This window comes from Mya arenaria, chromosome 8, assembly GCF_026914265.1.
Source record: "Mya arenaria isolate MELC-2E11 chromosome 8, ASM2691426v1".
NCBI classification, from domain to species: domain Eukaryota; kingdom Metazoa; phylum Mollusca; class Bivalvia; order Myida; family Myidae; genus Mya; species Mya arenaria.
In genome coordinates, this window is record NC_069129.1 from 55,262,235 (window position 1) to 55,282,669 (window position 20,435).

General features: G+C 39.6%; 1 protein-coding gene across 1 annotated transcript in view; it reads right to left on the reverse strand.

Moving 5' to 3' along the window:
• The window catches only part of LOC128244366 (uncharacterized), a 37,859-nt gene that overhangs the window by 15,262 nt on the left and 2,162 nt on the right, over window positions 1-20,435 (reverse strand). The window contains 25 exon segments of the mRNA XM_052962380.1: window positions 268-419; window positions 1,873-1,987; window positions 2,104-2,306; window positions 2,571-2,685; window positions 3,365-3,391; window positions 4,359-4,496; window positions 4,996-5,135; window positions 5,567-5,681; window positions 6,248-6,387; window positions 6,896-7,013; window positions 7,250-7,285; window positions 10,044-10,178; window positions 10,790-10,936; window positions 11,434-11,581; window positions 11,960-12,103; window positions 12,574-12,658; window positions 13,081-13,303; window positions 13,517-13,774; window positions 14,571-14,921; window positions 15,491-15,703; window positions 15,902-16,020; window positions 16,236-16,467; window positions 17,192-17,419; window positions 18,600-18,741; window positions 19,226-19,412. Coding sequence (XP_052818340.1) covers window positions 268-419; window positions 1,873-1,987; window positions 2,104-2,306; window positions 2,571-2,685; window positions 3,365-3,391; window positions 4,359-4,496; window positions 4,996-5,135; window positions 5,567-5,681; window positions 6,248-6,387; window positions 6,896-7,013; window positions 7,250-7,285; window positions 10,044-10,178; window positions 10,790-10,936; window positions 11,434-11,581; window positions 11,960-12,103; window positions 12,574-12,658; window positions 13,081-13,303; window positions 13,517-13,774; window positions 14,571-14,921; window positions 15,491-15,703; window positions 15,902-16,020; window positions 16,236-16,467; window positions 17,192-17,419; window positions 18,600-18,741; window positions 19,226-19,412 — 3,911 coding nt within the window.

The window sequence follows — 20,435 nt, forward strand, 5'->3', positions numbered from 1 at the left end:
TACGGCAGTGTATTATTATTTTTCACACAATAAAACTTAAAAATTTTAAGTTCAGATATAAGTTCCTATTTTATTATCTGTTTAGTCATATGAAATAAAAAGTAAAGGATTTCCAAAATACATTTTTCCTATTGACGTTTTTGCAAAAACATACTTTTATGTTAAAACACTTAAACATTTCTGTTCATTTGACAAAGAAAAAATTAAGAAATGTGATAAAGTAAGGAAATGACTTAAGAAGTTTTATGAATACCGCCCCAGTCCTACCTGTGAATGCATTGCCATAGGTAGGCACGATGACCACGGGCTGACCATTGGAGGTGACAGTTCCGACGGGACAGACGGGCTGCTGACAGCACGGGTCATTCGGGTTAGACCGAAGGGAGCATCCCGTGGGAAGTGTGCCGAATGTAGGGCACCTGCGGAAAATACCGGCGATCATAGTATACTAGTATCACACCTGTCACCAAAGATCTCAGTGAATTTGAATTTATATTTCGAGTTGTAGGTAACCGAACATGACGTAACCTTTTGCTTATGTTGTAATTACTTGTGTCCTGACCCATGTGTGATATGAACGAGTAATACACCAGTCAATTGTAACCACGCCCCCCCCCCCTCCAAGCTCGGGGGAATAGCGGGGACTTTGACTTCCGGTTCAGCCAAGCCCGGGTAAAATATCTCCCCTGCGGGAACGAACTATTGGTAAAATCCCCCACCGAATGCCCCCGAACTCCAGGGACCCTAGGTAAGGCCCAATCTCCGCTTAATTTGGCGCTATGACAAAACCACTGCGGTCACCCGGCCCTGCGGGGCCACCTGGAAAGTAAAAGCACGGCCAGGGTAAAATATCTGCCCTGCGGGAACGAACTATTGGTAAAATCCCCCACCGAATGCCCCCGAACTCCAGGGACCCTAGGTAAGGCCCATTCCCCGCTATATTTGACGCGAAGACAAAACCACCGCATTAACCCGTCACTCTGTGAGGCCACCTGGAAGGTAAAAACACGGCCCATGTCCCCAGCTATCCCCGGTATACCCCCGGACCTGGGGAGGCCATGGTTACAATTGACTTGTGCATAACGGTATAATTTATACAATGAAATATGGTTAAATCAACTTGACGTAGCGGAACGTTATAAATAAATCCCAAGTCCCCGGATGTTGTCCGCGACCAAAGCGTGCATAAATGTATACGTCTATATAATATATAGATTGTGAATGTAACTTCACACTGAGGTTTTGTAAAATCGTGAGTATTTAATGCACAGAATTTATAAATGTTATACTTTGAATTCATTCCTTTATCTGCAATCAGATAAAGAAAAAATCATGAATATCTTAGAGAATATATTTTTTGGCTGGAAAAGAACATGGAAAAAATCCGGTCTTCGAAAATTAGCGGTGCCTTACTTCAAAGTAAGCGAATTTTCTTAAGAGAAATGTCACAAACCTTTTTGTATTGTTTAAATAATTTGACTTTGAACTGAATTTTAAGAAAATGCATGGTTGTCATATACGTGAAACCCTACACATAGCATCTTTATCCGATCTGAAGTTTTGCCCGTTAACACTGAAAAGTATAGGGAAATAGTAGTGTGTAACCATTAACCCCGGTTTGAGTGAAAATATCATTCGGAACCCCTCGGCCATTTTTATCGAAAAAAATATAATGCGTAATAGGCCACTACCGTATTCAACTAGCTATCATTCATATTAATCAAGCAATTGTGATTTAACATCACTTCGGGTACCTTGTTTTATTCTTTACTATTGTCTTTTCAAACTCACGATACATGTACAAGCAACCCCCATTCTAAAATGTGTATAGCATAATATATCAATATGATTATCTAAAACGGATTTACTTACTTGGGTGAACATTTATACTGCCCGGTAGATCCATCCGCGCACACACACGTGTAAGAGCATCCGTCGTCCCAGCGACGACCAACCTGGTACAACGCTCCCTTGTACAGACAACCGCCTGATAAAAAGTATAGATGATTATTTCACCTGTTTGGTGTTAAATATTCACTGCTATTCATTGGTATATGTATGAAACATAATTTAAATGCAACAAAATCCAATGAAAATTCTTACTGAGCGCTCCAGTTATCATGCTTCCTGGGTTTCCGGTCGCCGTGCCTCCTGGCTGCGGGGCCGGGTTGCCACCGATGGTTCCGGTGATGGTTTGGGAGCTCGTGAACGTGCCGGTGTTACCCGTGCACTGGATCGTGGAGCAACAGTCGCCGGTGTTCTTCACCAGCGAGCATCCCAGGGGAAGATTGACGACATCAGCGCACCTGAGATGAACAGCAAGAGTGGTGTTTAACCTTCAGTTCTGCCACAATCATGCGCAAAGTGGTCCGAAAATTGGTTTAAGGAGAACAATATTTAATAAGCATATAGAGAGCTTTTAGAGCGATTTTTCGACCGTCTGTACCCTGTGCGTAGGAGTGCAAACAGCATTTAACTAAAGGTAAATAAAATATTTTCATACAACAAGTAAGCATGCTTCGTAAATTTGTCCTCAGTTGCATACCTTAGCAATGGTCAAATAATCTTACTTTTTCTGACATCTGTAGAATCCATAGGCGGCGTTATCGCATACACATTCCAGTTCACATCCGTCGTCCCATCGCTGGCCTTGGTGGTAGGCCACGCCGTTGTATATGCACACGTCTGTACAGAAAATACAGCGAGACGTCAACCGTAAGTACAATAAACGTCAACCGTAAGTACAGTAAACGTCAACCGTAAGTACAATAAACGTCAACCGTAAGTACAGTAAACGTCAACCGTAAGTACAGTAAACGTCAACCGTAAGTACAGTAAACGTCAACCGTAAGTACAGTAAAAGTCAACCGTAAGTACAGTAAAAGTCAACCGTAAGTACAGTAAACGTCAACCGTAAGTACAGTAAACCGTAAGTACAGTAAACGTCAACCGTAAGTACAGTAAACGTCAACCGTAAGTACAGTAAACGTCAACCGTAAGTACAGTAAACGTTTAAATGGTAATATTTAATTCCATGTCATTTTTGGCATGAAAGTTGCAATTGAAATTACTCCTCACTTCAAAATGGTGAAATGTATAAATAACCATATAGATATGCCGGCGTTTTCACAGGGGCAGGGTGCGCTGCTTTGACACAACCCTTTGACCACGCCCCTCCCCCTATTTTTTATAAAAAATCCCAGGCTTATCAATAATGATTTGGGAACTGTTACTAATGATATTTTTATAACTTTTATTCGATTATCTTTGTAAAAGAGCCACGTTTAAAAGGGATGTTATTATTGAAATATAAGTCCACAGCAATAACACCAAGTTTATTAACTTAACAAACGGTTACACTCACCGTTTGGTCCCGGGGTCGGTGTTCCATCTGGAAATCAAGACGTTAAACGTTAAACACAGACCACGCCGTCGATACAGTCTCACGTCAAGGGTGTAAACACTCTCTCAAACGAATTGTCGTGTATCTTTTACGATATGTTGATCAAATCATAGCGTATGGATTCGCCAAAACTCATACAAATTTTACTATGGATTCTCTATGGCATTGCATCTCAACGTAACCTGGCCCAAGTCGCCAATGCTTCTTGTTTATATGAATAAGTTCACTACAGTTAATTGTACAATAGTGTTGTGTGTATATAAGAAGGACATTATCATCGTAAACAATACCTTTATACTGCCAAAAGAAAACAGCAACTGTCAATAACTTCGACAATATTTGTGTTTGTGTTAGTGATCAAAATTATATTCAGCCAAAAGAGAAGAAGGTTTTTCTCAAGTTTTTCAATTCATTTATTTCAGAAATCTGCGGTCAGCCGTTAATGATTTTCAGGAGGTGAAGCGGTAAATATAAACAGAGGCTGGCCCAGTATTATTAGTATATACATTCACAAAATATATGGCAATGTAACTGCGACGCACCAAACTGTTTTTGTTAGTACATAGTTTTAAGCATAAACCATAAATTGGTTTCAATATACCAACCATTCAGAACTCCACGGCCATTTTTATCGAAAACGACGGTGCCTCGGATGTATGCCGGTAAATCAGTAAAAGTAACTGTAGTTCGTTACATTTTGAATTTAATCATTAATTAAATGTAGTGTTATACCTTGTATGTGTTGGTCTTAATTTAAACCGATTGTCCGTGAAGTGTATAATTGCAAATATTATATAGATTTCTAAGAGTTAAGTCATTAAGTTTAACTGCTAAATTAAATTACTACGTGATCTACTTGCAGCGGACTGAAACCCCCCGGATTTCTGACATTGTTAACCGTCCATATACATCCGAGGTTGTTTTCCGATAATAATGACTCCAAATGTATACCAACCACAGAATCCGCAGTAATGGGTACACTGATCATGTGCCCAGGCCACATAGTTCGCATCGGCGCATGTTGCCTGGCCATAGGACGCACAGTTAGGAATCTTATCGGTACATGGCACCGGCGTTGTCACTTGAAGGGCCCCTGGAAAAGAAACATGTGATATAAAGTAAGTTGCATCAAATTGAAACTCTTATTCAAAATCAATACAAACACATGTCTAGCAAACATAAATTTTGACTGATTAACCTCAAACTACTTACTAAATAATGCATTTATGGAAATTATTAATTACAGGTAACAAGATTGTAACCGTGTATTAAATAGCAGAAAGCGCAAAAATATTAAATGATTGGTGAATGCTTACTGAGGTCTACTTAAGTTTTATAAGGTAGAAGTTTTGCGTTTTAGGCTCATTGCTTTCAAATTCAGGTATCCTTCATAAGAACCATTGTTTTTGACATTTATTCATCCTTTTTAAATATTAAAACAATATTATTTATTGTGGTAACTCTTGATTGGGAGTAAGAGTGCATCTTTAATGTTTTATCAACAAACAAACTATTTTCTATCAATAAAGCGCTGAGGGTATGAACGATTACATTGCAGATGCATTCCTTGCATTTATTATGGAAATATATACCTGTTCCCTTGCCGGAAACCGTTCCTGTTCCAATGAAGTGGCCATATTGTTTGTTGAAGGTGCAAACCGGTTCCGCACAGCACTTGCCGGCCTGTGTCTCCAAGTGGCATTCCGATGGCACAGAGTCGTAGTGGGCGCAGCTAGATAAAGGCAAATCATTTAAAGAACTTTCTAGGTGGTGTCGAAGTGGCATTGAGTATATAGAAAAAAGATTTATATTTACAGCATAAGCGAGACGGTTCGGTTTCCTTTTAGATAATAAATTTTGATAAAATTTAATAAGTATCAAGGGAGAGTATTCTTCTTAGCTTTACTTAAAAATTGAATTACCTAACCTTGGCTTTCTTTGTTGTTGTTTTAGTTTTAATCCGGAACTGTCAGCCGTTTTTTTCGCCCCAATTAAACATTATATTTACATTTGTTAATTATTTCTTATAAAAAAGTCATGTTATTTTCGGACATCTCTCGGTTTTCCCGCCTTTCAATCAGAACAATCTATTCTGACGGGTTTTGCCTAAATTGATCTGCAAAGCGGTTAATGGCAAGTATACCAACATTATGCTATACATACACCGACTGGCAGGTGTACAGTCCGACCTCGGCGTCCTGGCAGTAGCAGGTCTTGTCACAGCCGTCCTGCCATGTCTGGCCCTGGTAGTATGGAATGCTTTTGTACATACATACAGCTGCAATAAAAAAATGAAACATAATGAAACCAAATGGCATTTGCTCGGCGTGCCGTCAGTGATTACTTTAAGAAAGGTCAAGTTGAGTATTAGAATGATTTCTAACTGATAAATTTAAATATTCCTTTAATAAAATGCCAATTGTTTATGTGTGTAATTGCTACCAATCTAATTTAGGGACATTATATTGCAGTAATTTCAGAAATATAATGAAACAAATTAGAATATAAAGAATGTGTTTAAGGACATAATTTTCAAGGTATCAGCTGAAATAGGAGGTCATATCTTTGAACGAAATGTTTTGGTTTTTTTAAAGAAAAGCCTCCATGTTGATTTGCCTCGTCTAGTCCCGTTGGCATTTGCGTTTATATGCACATATTTTCCCCTAGTGTTCATTATCCGCGGGTACAACTTTGCCCCCAGGGTAAACTTTTGTCATATAAAAAGAGCTTAAGTAACCTGGAAGAATAACAATAATCCGCACACGTTGCTTGTAAAGTTTGCAGTATGTAACGGAGGTGAGCGTTCCCGTATATAATTTTTATCAACATTAAGAACCAACGCACCCATTCCATTGTATGTTCCGGTTGACTGGCCGTTGGTTGTGAGGTGGGTTCCCTTGAACTGGCAGACGGGCTCTAAACAACAGCCGCCGCTCTTCTTCACCAGCGTACACTGGGGTGGCATATTGTAGTAAATAGGACACCTGTTGAGGCAGGGGGGAGTGTTAATATTAAATACAGAGTCTTATTTTCCCTAATATGAACAGAATACAGAAGAATAGCACAAAGCCGAAGCCAGGTCGACCGCTTAAGCGGACAAGGACAATTTCGTAACTCCGGAGTACATTTTAAGATATGACTTTGTCATCGGACTGGGTCGAGAATGTATGCTTATAAACAATTATTTTAGTTTGACAAACATTGTTCTTCGATAGTTTTACCACCGCGTTGCGTTGCCTTTACCAAATTTTGATGAATACAAATGATGATAATGGTCTTGTGGAAGAGTTGACCGCCTGTCATAGAGGAGGTGGTTGGATCCTCACTCGGGTTGTTTAAAAAATGGTATATGAAAAATGGACACTAGTACTTGTTCTTACCAGGTAACTAGAGTTTGTTACCAAAAGCTATCAGCTTTCGTCACAATCGAGCTTAAATAAATTCGTATTCACTAGAAAATTGCGTCCCGCACGGGAACACTGCGAAACGTACTTGTTGTAGCAGCTATATTTGCCCATAGTTGCATCGTCACAGGTACATTCGTACATACAACCGTCGTCCCAGGTCTGGCCTTGAGTGTACGACTTCCCATTGTAGTAGCATCCTCCGACTGGAAACAATAAACGACGCGTTTAGGCCCACAGCCTTTAAACTATATACTAAAATAGGTTAAAGGAGTATGTTAAGTTTAATTAGGAGATATAGCAATTACGTTTTGTAACATATGGAGCACTTTGGTAAACAGAAATAAAGAATTTCTTTATGTAGACGTGTAATTTCATGCCACGGACCAAACCATGTTAAACGCTGAATCTCAAAGCTCGAAAGGAACGAATGAGTACTCACAAAACCCTGTAGTGACGACCTGTTGATTGTTGATCTCTGCAAAACCGAAAACACACGTTATAATAAAACAAAGCAAAGCATCTGGCCCCGATTTCTCGAAACTTCTTAAGTCCCTTATAACAGGATAAAGCTAAGCTAACTATTTTTGGTTTTCAATAAATTGCGTAACATTCACTTCTTAAGGAGTTCTTATACTTTAGAATTACTTACTTATAGGAATTATCATTATAATAATCACAATAAACCATTTTCCATTTATCAAAATTCAATTAAAGTATGTATTTTGGCTAATTGAAATAACCAACTTAAGCCTGTTAAGCTTAAGAAGTTTCGAGAAATTGGGGCCTGACTGTCAGTATGTGCATCTGACTAGTTTAAAGGTAAAAACTACCATTGAATTGTAATAAATGTTTCAGACTCAAAGGAACCCGCATTATTTGATGTATTTATTTAGATCATATGAAAATTGTAAGTTGTAGGTACCTTCGCATCGACAAGACTTTCAAAACAGATAGATAGATAGATTTATTTCGGCATAGGAAGCATATACATAGTTAACAACATAACATAGGATAAAATAATGAGCATTATTAAATACTATATCACATACGAGAAAACTATGACATACACACCAACACCAAGGATAACACAAAAAAGGGCAAGCCCTTATTTCCATTGTGGTCCTTTGTATTGGCGGCATGACACAGAGAGGCGAACCTAAATATAATCATGTGTAAAAGTACTATTGAGTCATAAAAATGTATATCACAGTCAAATCTTGATTTAGTGACACTCCTGTTTGCAGCTAGGATTTAAAACACATTTCTAAAATTGTAAAAGATATTAGCAAACAATTTAAAATCCTGAGCCGAAATAGGTAAAAACAAATTTAAATACTGTTCATAAGATGCCTTTTGATGGCAACCTTAAAACATTGTAACCTGTTGATCTCCGTTAACTCTACAGGTAAATCATTCCATAGTTTAATTCCAGAGAAAGCAAAGGACTTAGAACCATGACTTTTGACTTTAGGTAGACAATACCCACCCTTTTGACTAAGTCTTGTACTATAATTATGTACGGAATCTTGCGAAATAAAGTGTTCACCCATGTAATCCGGAGACAGGCCATTTTTTATCTTAAAAACATGACACAACATTATCTGTTCAACTCTTCTGTGGACCGGTAACCAGCTAAGGGACTTAAAGTGGGATGGGTCAATATGGGCTCTGGAATCTAAGTCAAGTACAAATCTCATTATTTTATTTTGACAAGTTTGTAACTTATTTTTTAAAGGACTGTGTCAAGCTATTATACCAAACAGAGCATGCGTACTCATAGTGACACTGAATTAGAGACATAACCAGAAGTTTCTTGGTATGCTGAGTAAGAAACTCTTTCTTGCGGTAAAGAAATTTTAACCGAGAGTTGGCCTTCTTAAGAACAGACTCGGCCATGGAGCAAAATGACAGATTTTGGTCTATAGTAATCCCAAGATACTTGATAGATGAAGTTGATTCAATGGATGTACCAGAACAGGTTATATGCAGGTTAGATTGTGACCTAAGCTTTTGCTTGGACCCAAATAAAATTGACTCGGTTTTACCCAAGTGCAGTGACAACTTATTGTCCACTAACCATTGGCTGACCAAATCCATATCATCTGTCAGCGCCTTTTCAACAACAGATAAACTTTTACCAGATACCAGGATACCAGAATCATCAGCATATAAAAGCAATTTATTTTTTTACCACAGCTGACATATCATTTACATAAATTAAAAAGAGAAGGGGTCCAAGGATTGAGCCCTGAGGAACCCCACATGTTATTTTGGAATTGGAAGAATAAGTACCAGAGACATCTACAAGCTGCTGTCTATCTGATAAATATGATTTGAACCAATTTAGGACGTCAATACTAAGACCTGATGCTTGTAGTTTCATTAAAAGAATGGAATGGTCGACTGTGTCAAACGCTTTCTGCAAATCCAGCAGCACCATACCAACAACATTACCTTTATCGTTTTCATACCTGATAAAGTCTGTAAGGTGAACTAGACAAGTATGTCTTATGACAAATTCCCGGCGGGCAATCATTGGAGCCATAACATTTTGTTTTGCAATGAAAATGCTCTAACGCGTCTAGTGTTTCTTAATTTTATGTTTTGGATGAAATTAAAAAAATGGGGAATGAAATTCCGCATATGATAAACTATGTGGTTCCACAAAGCATTGCCGTGACCATGTCTTGTGTAAAATGTTAAAATTCTGAACAAAAATCAAAATCTACCCTAAAACGTAACGTGATTCGTAAACGAAATCAGTTAAAGATGCACTCTTACTCCCAAATAAGATTAACCACAATTAATAATTTTGTTTTAATATTCAAAAAAAAGAGAGAATATATATATATATATATATATATATATATATATATATATATATATATATATATATATATATATATATATATAATGGTTCTTATGAAGGATAACGGGCTTAATTAATAAAACACGGTATTTCAACCTTATGAGACTATAGTAGATCACAGTAAATCTTTTAGCATTCACCAATCATTTAATATTTTTTTGCGGTTTCTGCTATTAAGTACACGGTTAGAATCTTATTATAAGTAGTTAACATTTTCCATAAATGTATAATTTAGTAAGTAGTCAAAGGTTTATCAGTCAAAATTGATGTTTGTTATACATGTGATTGTATTGATTTTGAATAAAAATGTCACTTTCATATGATGTCTTATGTTTTCATCGACATCGACTATTGGAATACTCACGACAGTATCCGCAGTATCGCTTGCAGTTTTCGCGCGCCCAGGGCTCATACTGGCCAGTACAGGAAGTGACTGGGTATTGGTTACAGTCCACCAGCTTGTCAAGACACGGCGGGGGAGCCGTCACCCCAACCTGGGCTACAATACACATTTCAAATTTTGGTATTACTTATAATACAGTGTAAATACGCGTGTTTATTTTATCAAAAATAAAAGTGAATCTAGTCTTAGTGATGTTCCCTACATGATATTAGCTAGTATATATACAAGAATGTATTAAAAACAACCTGCTCGATGGCGGTGCACTTCATTTGTGTAATCTTGGACATCGGCATTGAGCTTTAAAGCTGCACTCCCACAGATTAAACGTTTTGACATTAATTTTATTTTATGTTTGTCTTGGAACGAGCCCATTTTTGCGAAAATCCATTGACACCAGTTATATAAGACTGCTGATAAAAAATCAGATCGCAGATTTTTATATTTAATTTCAAAAAAATGATGTTTTATGCATTTTTGTTTAACCGTTAAGCCATAATATATTAATTTTCGAACTGATTTTTGTCAGCTATCTTATATCATTGGTTTGCAGATATTTACGCATAAAATTACAAGACAAAAAATAAAAAAAATAATTCTAAAATGGTCAGTCTGTGAGAGTGCAGCTTTAAAGTGTACGCAAAAGGTCTAAATTAAACACAATGACTCTAAATGTACATATTAACATGATATAGTCATTTATTACTTACGACAAAAGCCACAGCTTGCAGCGCAGTTGCTGTGCGACCACTCGGCGTAGCTCGTGCACACCCCGGGTAATTCATACGCTTTGCAGTTTGGCAAGTTGTCCTGGCATGCGTGCGGAGGAATCGTTGTCTGGCCAGTTGGGGGGATCGCTAATAATTTGATAGTATTGAGTCAGTCACCCATCCGCCAAAATTTAGTGTCGAGTTTAAACAGTTGTTATTTTTCTTCTATTTTTGTCATTCGAATACTTTAATACCATTTATATAATCTTTGGATTTGTAAAAGATATCAACACGGTTAATTCTTCTTCATAAGTAATAGTTAAATGACACGAATTAAAATCCTTGTGATTAAGAATCGGCGGAACGAGCGTCGCGAACGAGCCCTTCTTAATCATTTAGATTTTAATTCAGGCTATCTATGTGACTTAGACTACAACCTCGTTGGCTGATACATTTTAAACGCAAAATCTGACGCAGGGAGAGTGTATCGGATGAGCGGCAGTAGGCGGACATTTAAACACCCGCGAAAGTTGAAATTCTTAATGATTAAGCCTAGAACTAAATGATTGCCTATCTTAAATTCCATTGGCTGAAAATGTAGGTTATATTCTAATGATTTTAACAAACTGGCACCCAAAACCTACCGGCGCATGCCTGGCTGTTGAGGGAGGCGGTGATCGAGGCAAGCTGGCTGAAATCCTGCACGGTAAGCACATGGGAACTGTCCGGGTCGCTCGCGATTGCGTTTAGCTCCGACGTATCCACACCGCCACCTACACCGACAGCAAACACCTGTATCATAGAAAATAAGATGTTTTAGGTTCCCAATACACTTTTTACAACATCAACGAAGTTCACCTACATCAATGTTAAAAGGACGATGCACGTGCTTTGATGCCCGTCTATCATATTACATGTTCTTCGAGATACAGGGATCGATTAATCAAATAATATGAGAGGATATTTGACAATACATATGGAATGGAGTATAGTGAAATCTTATGTAATCCGTCTTCAGAATTACCCCATAAATAACTGCCTACAGGTGGAGTATAAAAATCGTACCTACTCGCGATATAGAATAAATCAAAACGCATCAAAGCTGAGTATCTTCAATAAACAAAACATTCAGGTTACACGAAGAATACTGTTTCCACAAAACTGCTGTACCTGAACGCCAGAGTTGCGAAGTTTCTGTGCCTCAGCCAGAGTGTTAGGTCGGTTTGTCGACCGTCCGTCTGTAACTACGATGGCGATGTTGGGTATGCCAGGACGGTCACCGTTGTTCTGGTTGAATATCGTGGTGTAGGCGTCCTGTTACACAAAAGGCGAACGGGTGTGAAATAAACAACAACAACCTCTACTACTACAACTACAGCAACAGCAATGATATAATTATCACCATAATTACCGGAATGGTCTTCAAATTACAGAGCTTTGTCCCTATCTCGTCACCGTTATGCCAACGCCATTTTATGTGATTGTTTATATTAAGGCCGATGTCCCATAGTAACTTTTAAATGACATAAAAATTAATACTTTTACGATAACCGTGCGTGATGGTATATTGTGAAAAAAGAAGGCAGCAAGTCATGTTAATTATATAACTTCTTTCGTGTCAATCAGAGTCCAATCAGAACGAATTGCTGAAATAAACAATAGCGTCATTATCGCTAGCGGGATATACAATATGACCCTGTATTTTCTATACAAAATATTAGGCGAAGGTAAATATATGACTTTAAACACTGAACATGGACGTGTTAATACTAATATACGCGTACATGGAGAGCCTGTCCCGTGTTGGTGGTTCCCTGCTTGTACGGGATGTTGGCGATGGCCTGGTCCACCTGCTGCTGGGTCGTATACCTGGACAAATGGGAACGAGGGTTGAGTTATTTCCCATTGATGCCAGGTAATTTGTGTTCATAAAACATAGATGCCACTAAATATAAGTGTCGTTAGTTCTTACCCGGGCTGTAGTAAACGCCCCTTACACATTTTTATTGAATACGAGAGTACCAGCTAGACAGACTCAAGGTTTTATAGGCACAAAATACCAGACAAAGTGTTCACGTTATAATGTGTTCTCTATCAATTCAGTCCGTGCAAGGAATTCATTTTACTCGTGCAATAAAATCGCGGTTATCAAAACTTACCCATATTTACGAAGACGAGTGCATATAATTCGGATATTCTTATCGGACATACTTTTTTCGGACTGTCGAGGTGAATGTAAACATCTGAACAAGGCACATACGGGCAAATATGTTTCAAATCTCAATATTTACCTGTTCAGATTAAATTGTGGGAATGTTCTGTCGCTGAAAATCTCCGTTGCAATGCGCACCTTGTCTGGACCGACGTCAAACTTAGATGTGACGTCACGAACGAACTGGAGCATTTTTTGGTAGTTGGTGGCACCAATACTTCCGGAAGAATCGAGAATGAAAGCGACGTCGGCCTTGGCCGCACAGTTAGGGGCGGTATGCGGCTGTGCATGAGGTTTCGATACTGTATTGAACAAAAGAAAATTGATATGAAAATATAAGAAAAACGGCTAGAGAAAACCTTGGAATTCAATACCATTCAAAAATACACAACCATTATACAAACTATTCTTCAATCACCAAGAGATAGAAAGGTAGTGAACATGGCAAACACTTGTTAACCGAAGACTCATTATACAGTGTGTTTATGTGTTTAGACTTATGTTTAGATCGTCACCTTCACACGCTTTTGTAGACAGGAGGGCATTCAAGGAGCTCAGGGCAGAAAACGAGTCGGCAGTAAAAACGTGGGTACTGTCTGGGTCAGAAGCGATCTCGTTGAGCTCCGACCGCTCCACACCGTGGCCGACACCGATGGCAAGGATGGTTATGCCGGCGTCCCTGGCCGCCTTCGCTTCCGCAGCCGTGAGGGTCGGGTTGTTTGACTGTCCGTCAGTGACCACGATGGCGATGTTGGGTACATTGGCTCTGTCACCTTGATGTGGGAACATGTTATATTGTAATGTACTATCGTTTTCAGATGATTTTTTTTTCGGTTACCTAAACATTAACTAATGCCGATAGTTTAATAATGAGTTCCTCGTTTAGTGCATGTATGGTATTGATTGATGTGCTTTTAAAGCTGCACTTTCACAGATATACCATTTTTACTACTTTTTTTTATTTTATGTCTGACATGGAAAGAGCATTTTAGCGTAAATATCTGCAAACGAATGATAAAAGATTGCCGACAAAAAATCAGATCGATCGTAGATTTTCATATTTCCGTTCGAAAATTAATGTTTTATGGCTTAAACCGTTACCAACGTTTTTTTTTTGAAAAATGCATAAAACATCATTTTTTTAATTGAAATATAAAAATCTGCAATCTAATTTTTGCCAGTAGTCTTATATAACTGGTTTCCATGGACTTTCGCAAAAATTGGTTCGTTCCAAGACAAAAAAAATATAAAAAATGTCAAAACGTTCAATCTGTGAGAGTGCAGCTTTAAAAGGGATCTTAATTACTTGTATATTTGGCTTCAGCGATCATAGAGTTTCCATTATTTTTCTTAATCTCAGTGTTTATGATTTTATTTTTTTAACAGACTGCAAAATCAAAAAAAGTATAGATATTAATGCACGCAGTATCGTCCAGTATGCATGCTAACATGACACAGTGTTTACATTCGAAATACACAAACTGTCATTGTGTGAAAAGCCAAACTTTTTATACTGTTGTCTGAGAGGACAATACAATTAACTTGCATAAAAACGTTCAACTGGCATACCGTGCGCGGCGGAGAAACTGTCAGTGTGCATGAATCGGAGAGCCTCGCCAGTGTGGGTCAAGCCGGAGTGATAAGCGATGTTGTTGATGGCCTGTTGGACGCTCGTGCGGTCTTGGTACGTGTTCATGTAGAACTCTGCCTTGACGCTCGTCTGGAACGTGTCCACGCCCACCTGGACGGCGTTAGGCCCGATGTTGAAGCTGTTCATCATGTCGTGGACAAAGCCCTTCATTGTCTGGAAGTTGGGGGAGCCCACGGAACCGGAAGAGTCCAGCAGGAACATAATGTCCGCCTGGGCTTGGCAGTCCGCCTTCGGAGCAGGCGTCGTCGGCGGCAACGTTACCACTTTGACTATTTAAAAAAATCTATATTAATAAAAACATTAGATGTATATGTGAGCGTACCTACTGTGACGTTGACGTTAACTGTCACCCAAAAAGGTAAATACTTCATAGCTTAAGTATCATCAATTAAAAGGTGATGCAATGGTTATAATTAAAGTGGCATTCTTATTCAAAATCAATTTATACACATGTATAACAAAAATAATTTTTGATTGATAAACATTAGACTTCTTACTAAATAATGCATTTATGGGAAATATTAACTACTGAAAACAAGCTTGTAACCGTGAATTTAATATCAGAAAGCACACAAATATTAAATGATTGGTGAGTGCTAAAAGATTTACTGTGGTTTACTATAGTCTCATAAGGTAGAGAGAGCGTCTTTTATGCTCATTTCTTTCAAATTAAACTCGATATCCTTCATAGGAAACCACTGTTTTTGACATTTATTCATCCTTTTTGGAATGTTAAAACACAATATTATTACTGGTAGTAAATCTTATTTGGGAGTGAGAGTGCATCTTTAAGATAACACACAGAATAAGCCAATTCGGATTGTTGAACGCTACAAACCTTCACACGCCTGGTGTGACAGCGAGGCCTTGATGTTGGCGAGGTTGTTGAAATTGTCCACTTGGAACACGTGGGAGCTGTCCGGGTCCGTTGCCATTGAATTCAGCTCGCTCTGTTGGGCGCCAGCCCCAACACCTACCGCAAACACGGTGATACCATGTGCGCGCAGGCTGGCTGCCTCTGAAGCGGTGGCAGCGGCGTTGTTGGATTTGCCTGCGTATGAAGATCATCAGTATAAAAGTGCTGGATATGTTAACGCAGCAACATATATCGATTGGTAGACAAATACCTTCTCTATTTTTACATTATGGACAAACGCTCGTTTTAAGTAAATGAAGAAATACTCCTTTTAAACTCAATCGAAACCCACAAGTTTTAAGCCATAGATCAGTGTAATCAGATGTCACGAACCGTCAGTGACGATGATAGCGACCTTGGCGACATTGGCCCTCATGCCGTTGGCGGCGGAGAAGGACGTCTCCCGGGCGTACTTGATCGCCTCAGCCGTGTGCGTTGTGCCAGATGTGTACCTGGTGAATTAATGATGAATATTATTCAGACGAAATCTCAAGGATCATCATCATCATCATCATCATCATCATCATCATCATCATCACCATCATCACCATCATCATCATCATCATCATCATCATCATCATCATCATCATCATCATCATTTTTTTGGTTGCATATTAAAGTGTGACGTCATTTTAACGTTTAATACAAATGTATGAGTAAAACATACTGAGTGCTTGTAACTGCGTTCTTGATGGCGGTCTTGTCGTTGTACTTGTTAAGATGGAACTGGTTGTAGACCTTCGTGTCAAAGGTCAGCAGTCCGATGTGAGTCTGGGTGGGGCCGATCGGGAACCCGTCTACCAGGGTGTTGACAAAGCCCAGCATTTTCTGGAAGTTCGAAGCCCCGACGCTCCCGGAAGCGTCCAAGATGAACACAATGTCCGCGGGCTCAACACAACCTAAAATGAGCAATGTGTGAGATTGTCTATTGTTTATGGTATACTAACCAGCGTTTTTGAGGAACTTTGTCAACAACTTAAGATTCACAAACGAGTTCGTATACGTGTATTGTTTATGGTCTTATTGCCATCGTGTTAAAGGATTTTCGAAGACAACTGTAAGATGTACAATGCACTTTTTCGTATACATGAATTGTTTATGGTTAAAACTTTTATTGCCTTGATGTTTAAGGAACTTTGCCAACAACCATATAAAAATAGTTATGTCCTGCTAAAAATAAAACGCCGGGATACAGAAATACAGCGCGGAAATAGCCAAACAACCAAGAACTCATACTCGGAACGCAATACAACTAATCTATTTTTATGATTTTGTCGTCTTTCTGCTAAACATAGAGCGCATTGAGAGAAAAAAATGGGTTAACATGAATAGAAGTAGTTCTTTGGAATTTGCGGTCTTAAGACTACCTGCGCGCATGCGCAGATAGTCTAAAAATGAGCAATGCATGAGAGTGTCTACTGTTTATAATGATCATTGAGTTTTTGGAACTTCGTCTTCATAACATCAGTTAGAATCGATATTTGAATATCCCTGTCGATCAAGGGAAGCACGTGTCTTTATTTTCAACGAATATGCAACTCGTAAGACCGTTAATAAAGGTTAAGCATCGAGTATCAGGATGCATGCCTACACGTATGCAGAGAACTTTGAACAGATGCGTACCAGTAGCCATTGTGGCTGGAGGGAGCGTCTGAACCGTGGTTGTCGGTGGAGGTGCCGTTGGGCAGGCGGCCGTGTTACACGCGTGATTCTCTCTGGCGTTTCCGGTACAGTCTGCTCCGCCGTTAGCCGGGCGCGGGTTGGTGCAGGAGCGCTCACGGAACTGAGTGCCGCTTCCGCAGGACTTTGTGCACGGGGAGTATGATCCCCACGTTGTCCAAGCTCCGTCAACTGAAATATGTTTATCAATACTAGAACACTATGATTAACGGGCAATTTTAATATATAATTTTACTACCTTATTAAGTACTGTCGAACCGTTCCCGTTGGCTATAACTGAATGTTAAGGACCGATTTCTTAATAATGAACGTAAGCATTCCCGGTTGGCTCAAACTTTCTGAGGCTCGAGGTATTTTCGCCGGTCCCGGGGAGTTCCGAATTGTTTATAATATACGTAAACGATATTATAAAAACGGTAGGAGCACAGTGCCGCGTTAGCTTGCACGACTACTGTACTTTCAAAGGTCATTGAGTCTCTATATCGCTCAACTGTATATACAAACACACCATCAATGTTATTTCTCATTAATATGAACAAGACTGAAGCAGAAAATATGGCATTTAAAACGTTAACAAGATTGTTCTAAACACGACATTGTGACCTACTGTTTACTCAGCATGACATCTGCCCTGGTTAACAAGCGCTCACGTTTGTTAACTGTTTTGTTTTGTATTCCAGGTATATGTATATTTGTTTGTTTATCCATTGCAGCCCATACACTAAAACCGCGGAACCAACTCGCAAACATTAGGACCATGTAGTAAGCCTTCACTGAACCAAGGGGTAACCTTGAACTTTGTATAGTCAGCTAACCTTGAACTTTGTATAGTCAGCTACCTTGAACTTTGTATGGTCCGCTAACCTTGAACTTTGTATAGTCAGCTAACCTTGAACTTTGTATGGTCCGCTAACCTTGAACTTTGTATGGTCCGCTACCTTGAACTTTGTATAGTCAGCTAACCTTGAACTTTGTATGGTCCACTAACCTTGAACTTTGTATAGTCATCTAACCTTTAACTTTATATAGTCCTTCAATGTTTAACTGAATAGAAATGTGGCATCTAAAATTAACGTGGTGTTCAATGTGCAACGATTGAGTATGTGATCGGACATAACCAATAAACCACACTTAATCTTCTGGTCAAGTGTTAAGTAAGATCGGTTTGACACTTAAGTACATACTGTAGAGTGCAAACCGGGTTATTGTTTGTATTATTTCACCTAGTGACCTACTATTTACCCAACACAGTTCATACTCGTACTTGACCTAGATTCCATTAATACACACATTCCGACCAAGTTCCGTGAAGAGTGTGTGTTGAGGTTAGCTTAAGGTAGACGATACGTACTTCTGCACGCTGTTCTCTTCAGCTCGGCCTGTAGGGTGTTGAGGGCATCGAAACTGCTCACTTCGAACACGTGATGGCTGTCCGTGGCGATCGTCTGCAACTCTGCTTTGTCCACGCCGGATCCAATACCGATCGCGAAAATCTGAAATCCGCGATCTAACAGTTAAAGCATAAGTTTTTAGAATACTTATTTATATTTTGATGTCTTTAACAATGTCGAGTTAAATGTGAATGTTTTTATAACTTGGAGCTGCAAAGTAAAGACCCAAAATGTAAAGTTCTTTATGCACCAGCCAATTGTACCCCCCCCCCCACCACCACCACCACCAAGTCCGGGGAACAACGGGGACTTTGACTTTCGGTCCAGTCAATCCCGGGTAAAATCCCCGCCCTGCGGGAACAAACTGCTGCGGCCCGCCAAATGCCCCCGCACCTCGGGGACATCCTAGGTTAGGCCGATTCCCCGCTATATTCGGCGCAAAACCAAAATTACCGCCTTCGATCGGCTCTGCGGAGCCACCTGGAAGGTAAAAACACGCCCCCGCTAACCCCGGTATACCCCCGGACCTTTGGGGGCCGTGGTCACAACTGACTGATGAATTACAAGATTGTATCCATGTGCATACCTTAGCGTTCAAGTGACTATGAATGCTTGCAGCCTCTTTGACGGTTTCCACCGGCACGTTCGACTTGCCGTCTGTCATAACAATGAGGATGTTGGCGACTCCCGCTCTGTCGCCGGCGGCGTGGGTGAAACTGTTCGCCTCCACATACTTGAGGGCGCGGTCAGTGCGGGTTCCGCCAGATATGTAGCTGAAAGGTGGAATAAAATAGTTCACATGAGTAACCAAAACACTCAAGTCATGTATGAAACAGGGGCGGGTCCAGAAATTTACGTTAGAGGAGGCGTTACTTAGTGGCACAACCTTTTGACATTCGCCCCTCTCTCAGAACGAACTTGAAATAGTTTAATACGATGGGAGGGGGGGGGGGGACGATATGGTGCTTTTGAGCTTTTTTTTTTCTCCTTCAAATTCAAAAATATTACAGTATAGAGAATTTTTAATTTTGTCAAATCTCATTTTATGTTTATGGCAATGTATTATTTTGGTGATATACATGTTCAAATATGTATAAAATATCATTTTGGCTAGTTGAAATCATTTATTGTGACTTAAATGAGCCTTTGTCATCAAGCCACTGTGATTCAGATAAGGCTAAGGTCCGCACTATTTTTATATTGACGTAATTTCGTGATAAAGGTAACTGTATATCTGTCATAATTTTGTACATAAAACAAAAAGGAGTGAAGCTAAGGCCCGCCTCGCCCCAGCCGCCCCACCACACACACACGCACACCATTACAAAATCGGAAACAACCCTACATTTAAGACTTCTCTCCTTATTTATATCATTTAAACATGTGCGTGAAGTTAGCACCGTAGCACCGTATCCCCATATCACCGCGGTGATGCGGTGCTAGCACCGTATCACCATCAAAATCTATACAATAAGAGGACATGCAATATTCTCGAAGAAACATGTAAGGCTCGTTCTCGCAGAAACGAGCAAGGGGACCATAGGGGCCTATGTCACTGTGTAGCCGAGACCTGGCCCTAGGTGATGGCACATGTGAATACCTAGGATTTTAGGCAGGCTATGCGGGAAGGGACATGAACTCGATCCCCCATGCCAATTTGGCCCATATTCAGACGGTGCGGATGCCTTAAAAACGAGCAAGGGGACCAATGGCACTGTATCCAAGGGTTACCTGGCGGTGTGATACATTCGGGGAAACTGTTAATACTACGAGGATTTTAGTCTGGCCCCGTCCTT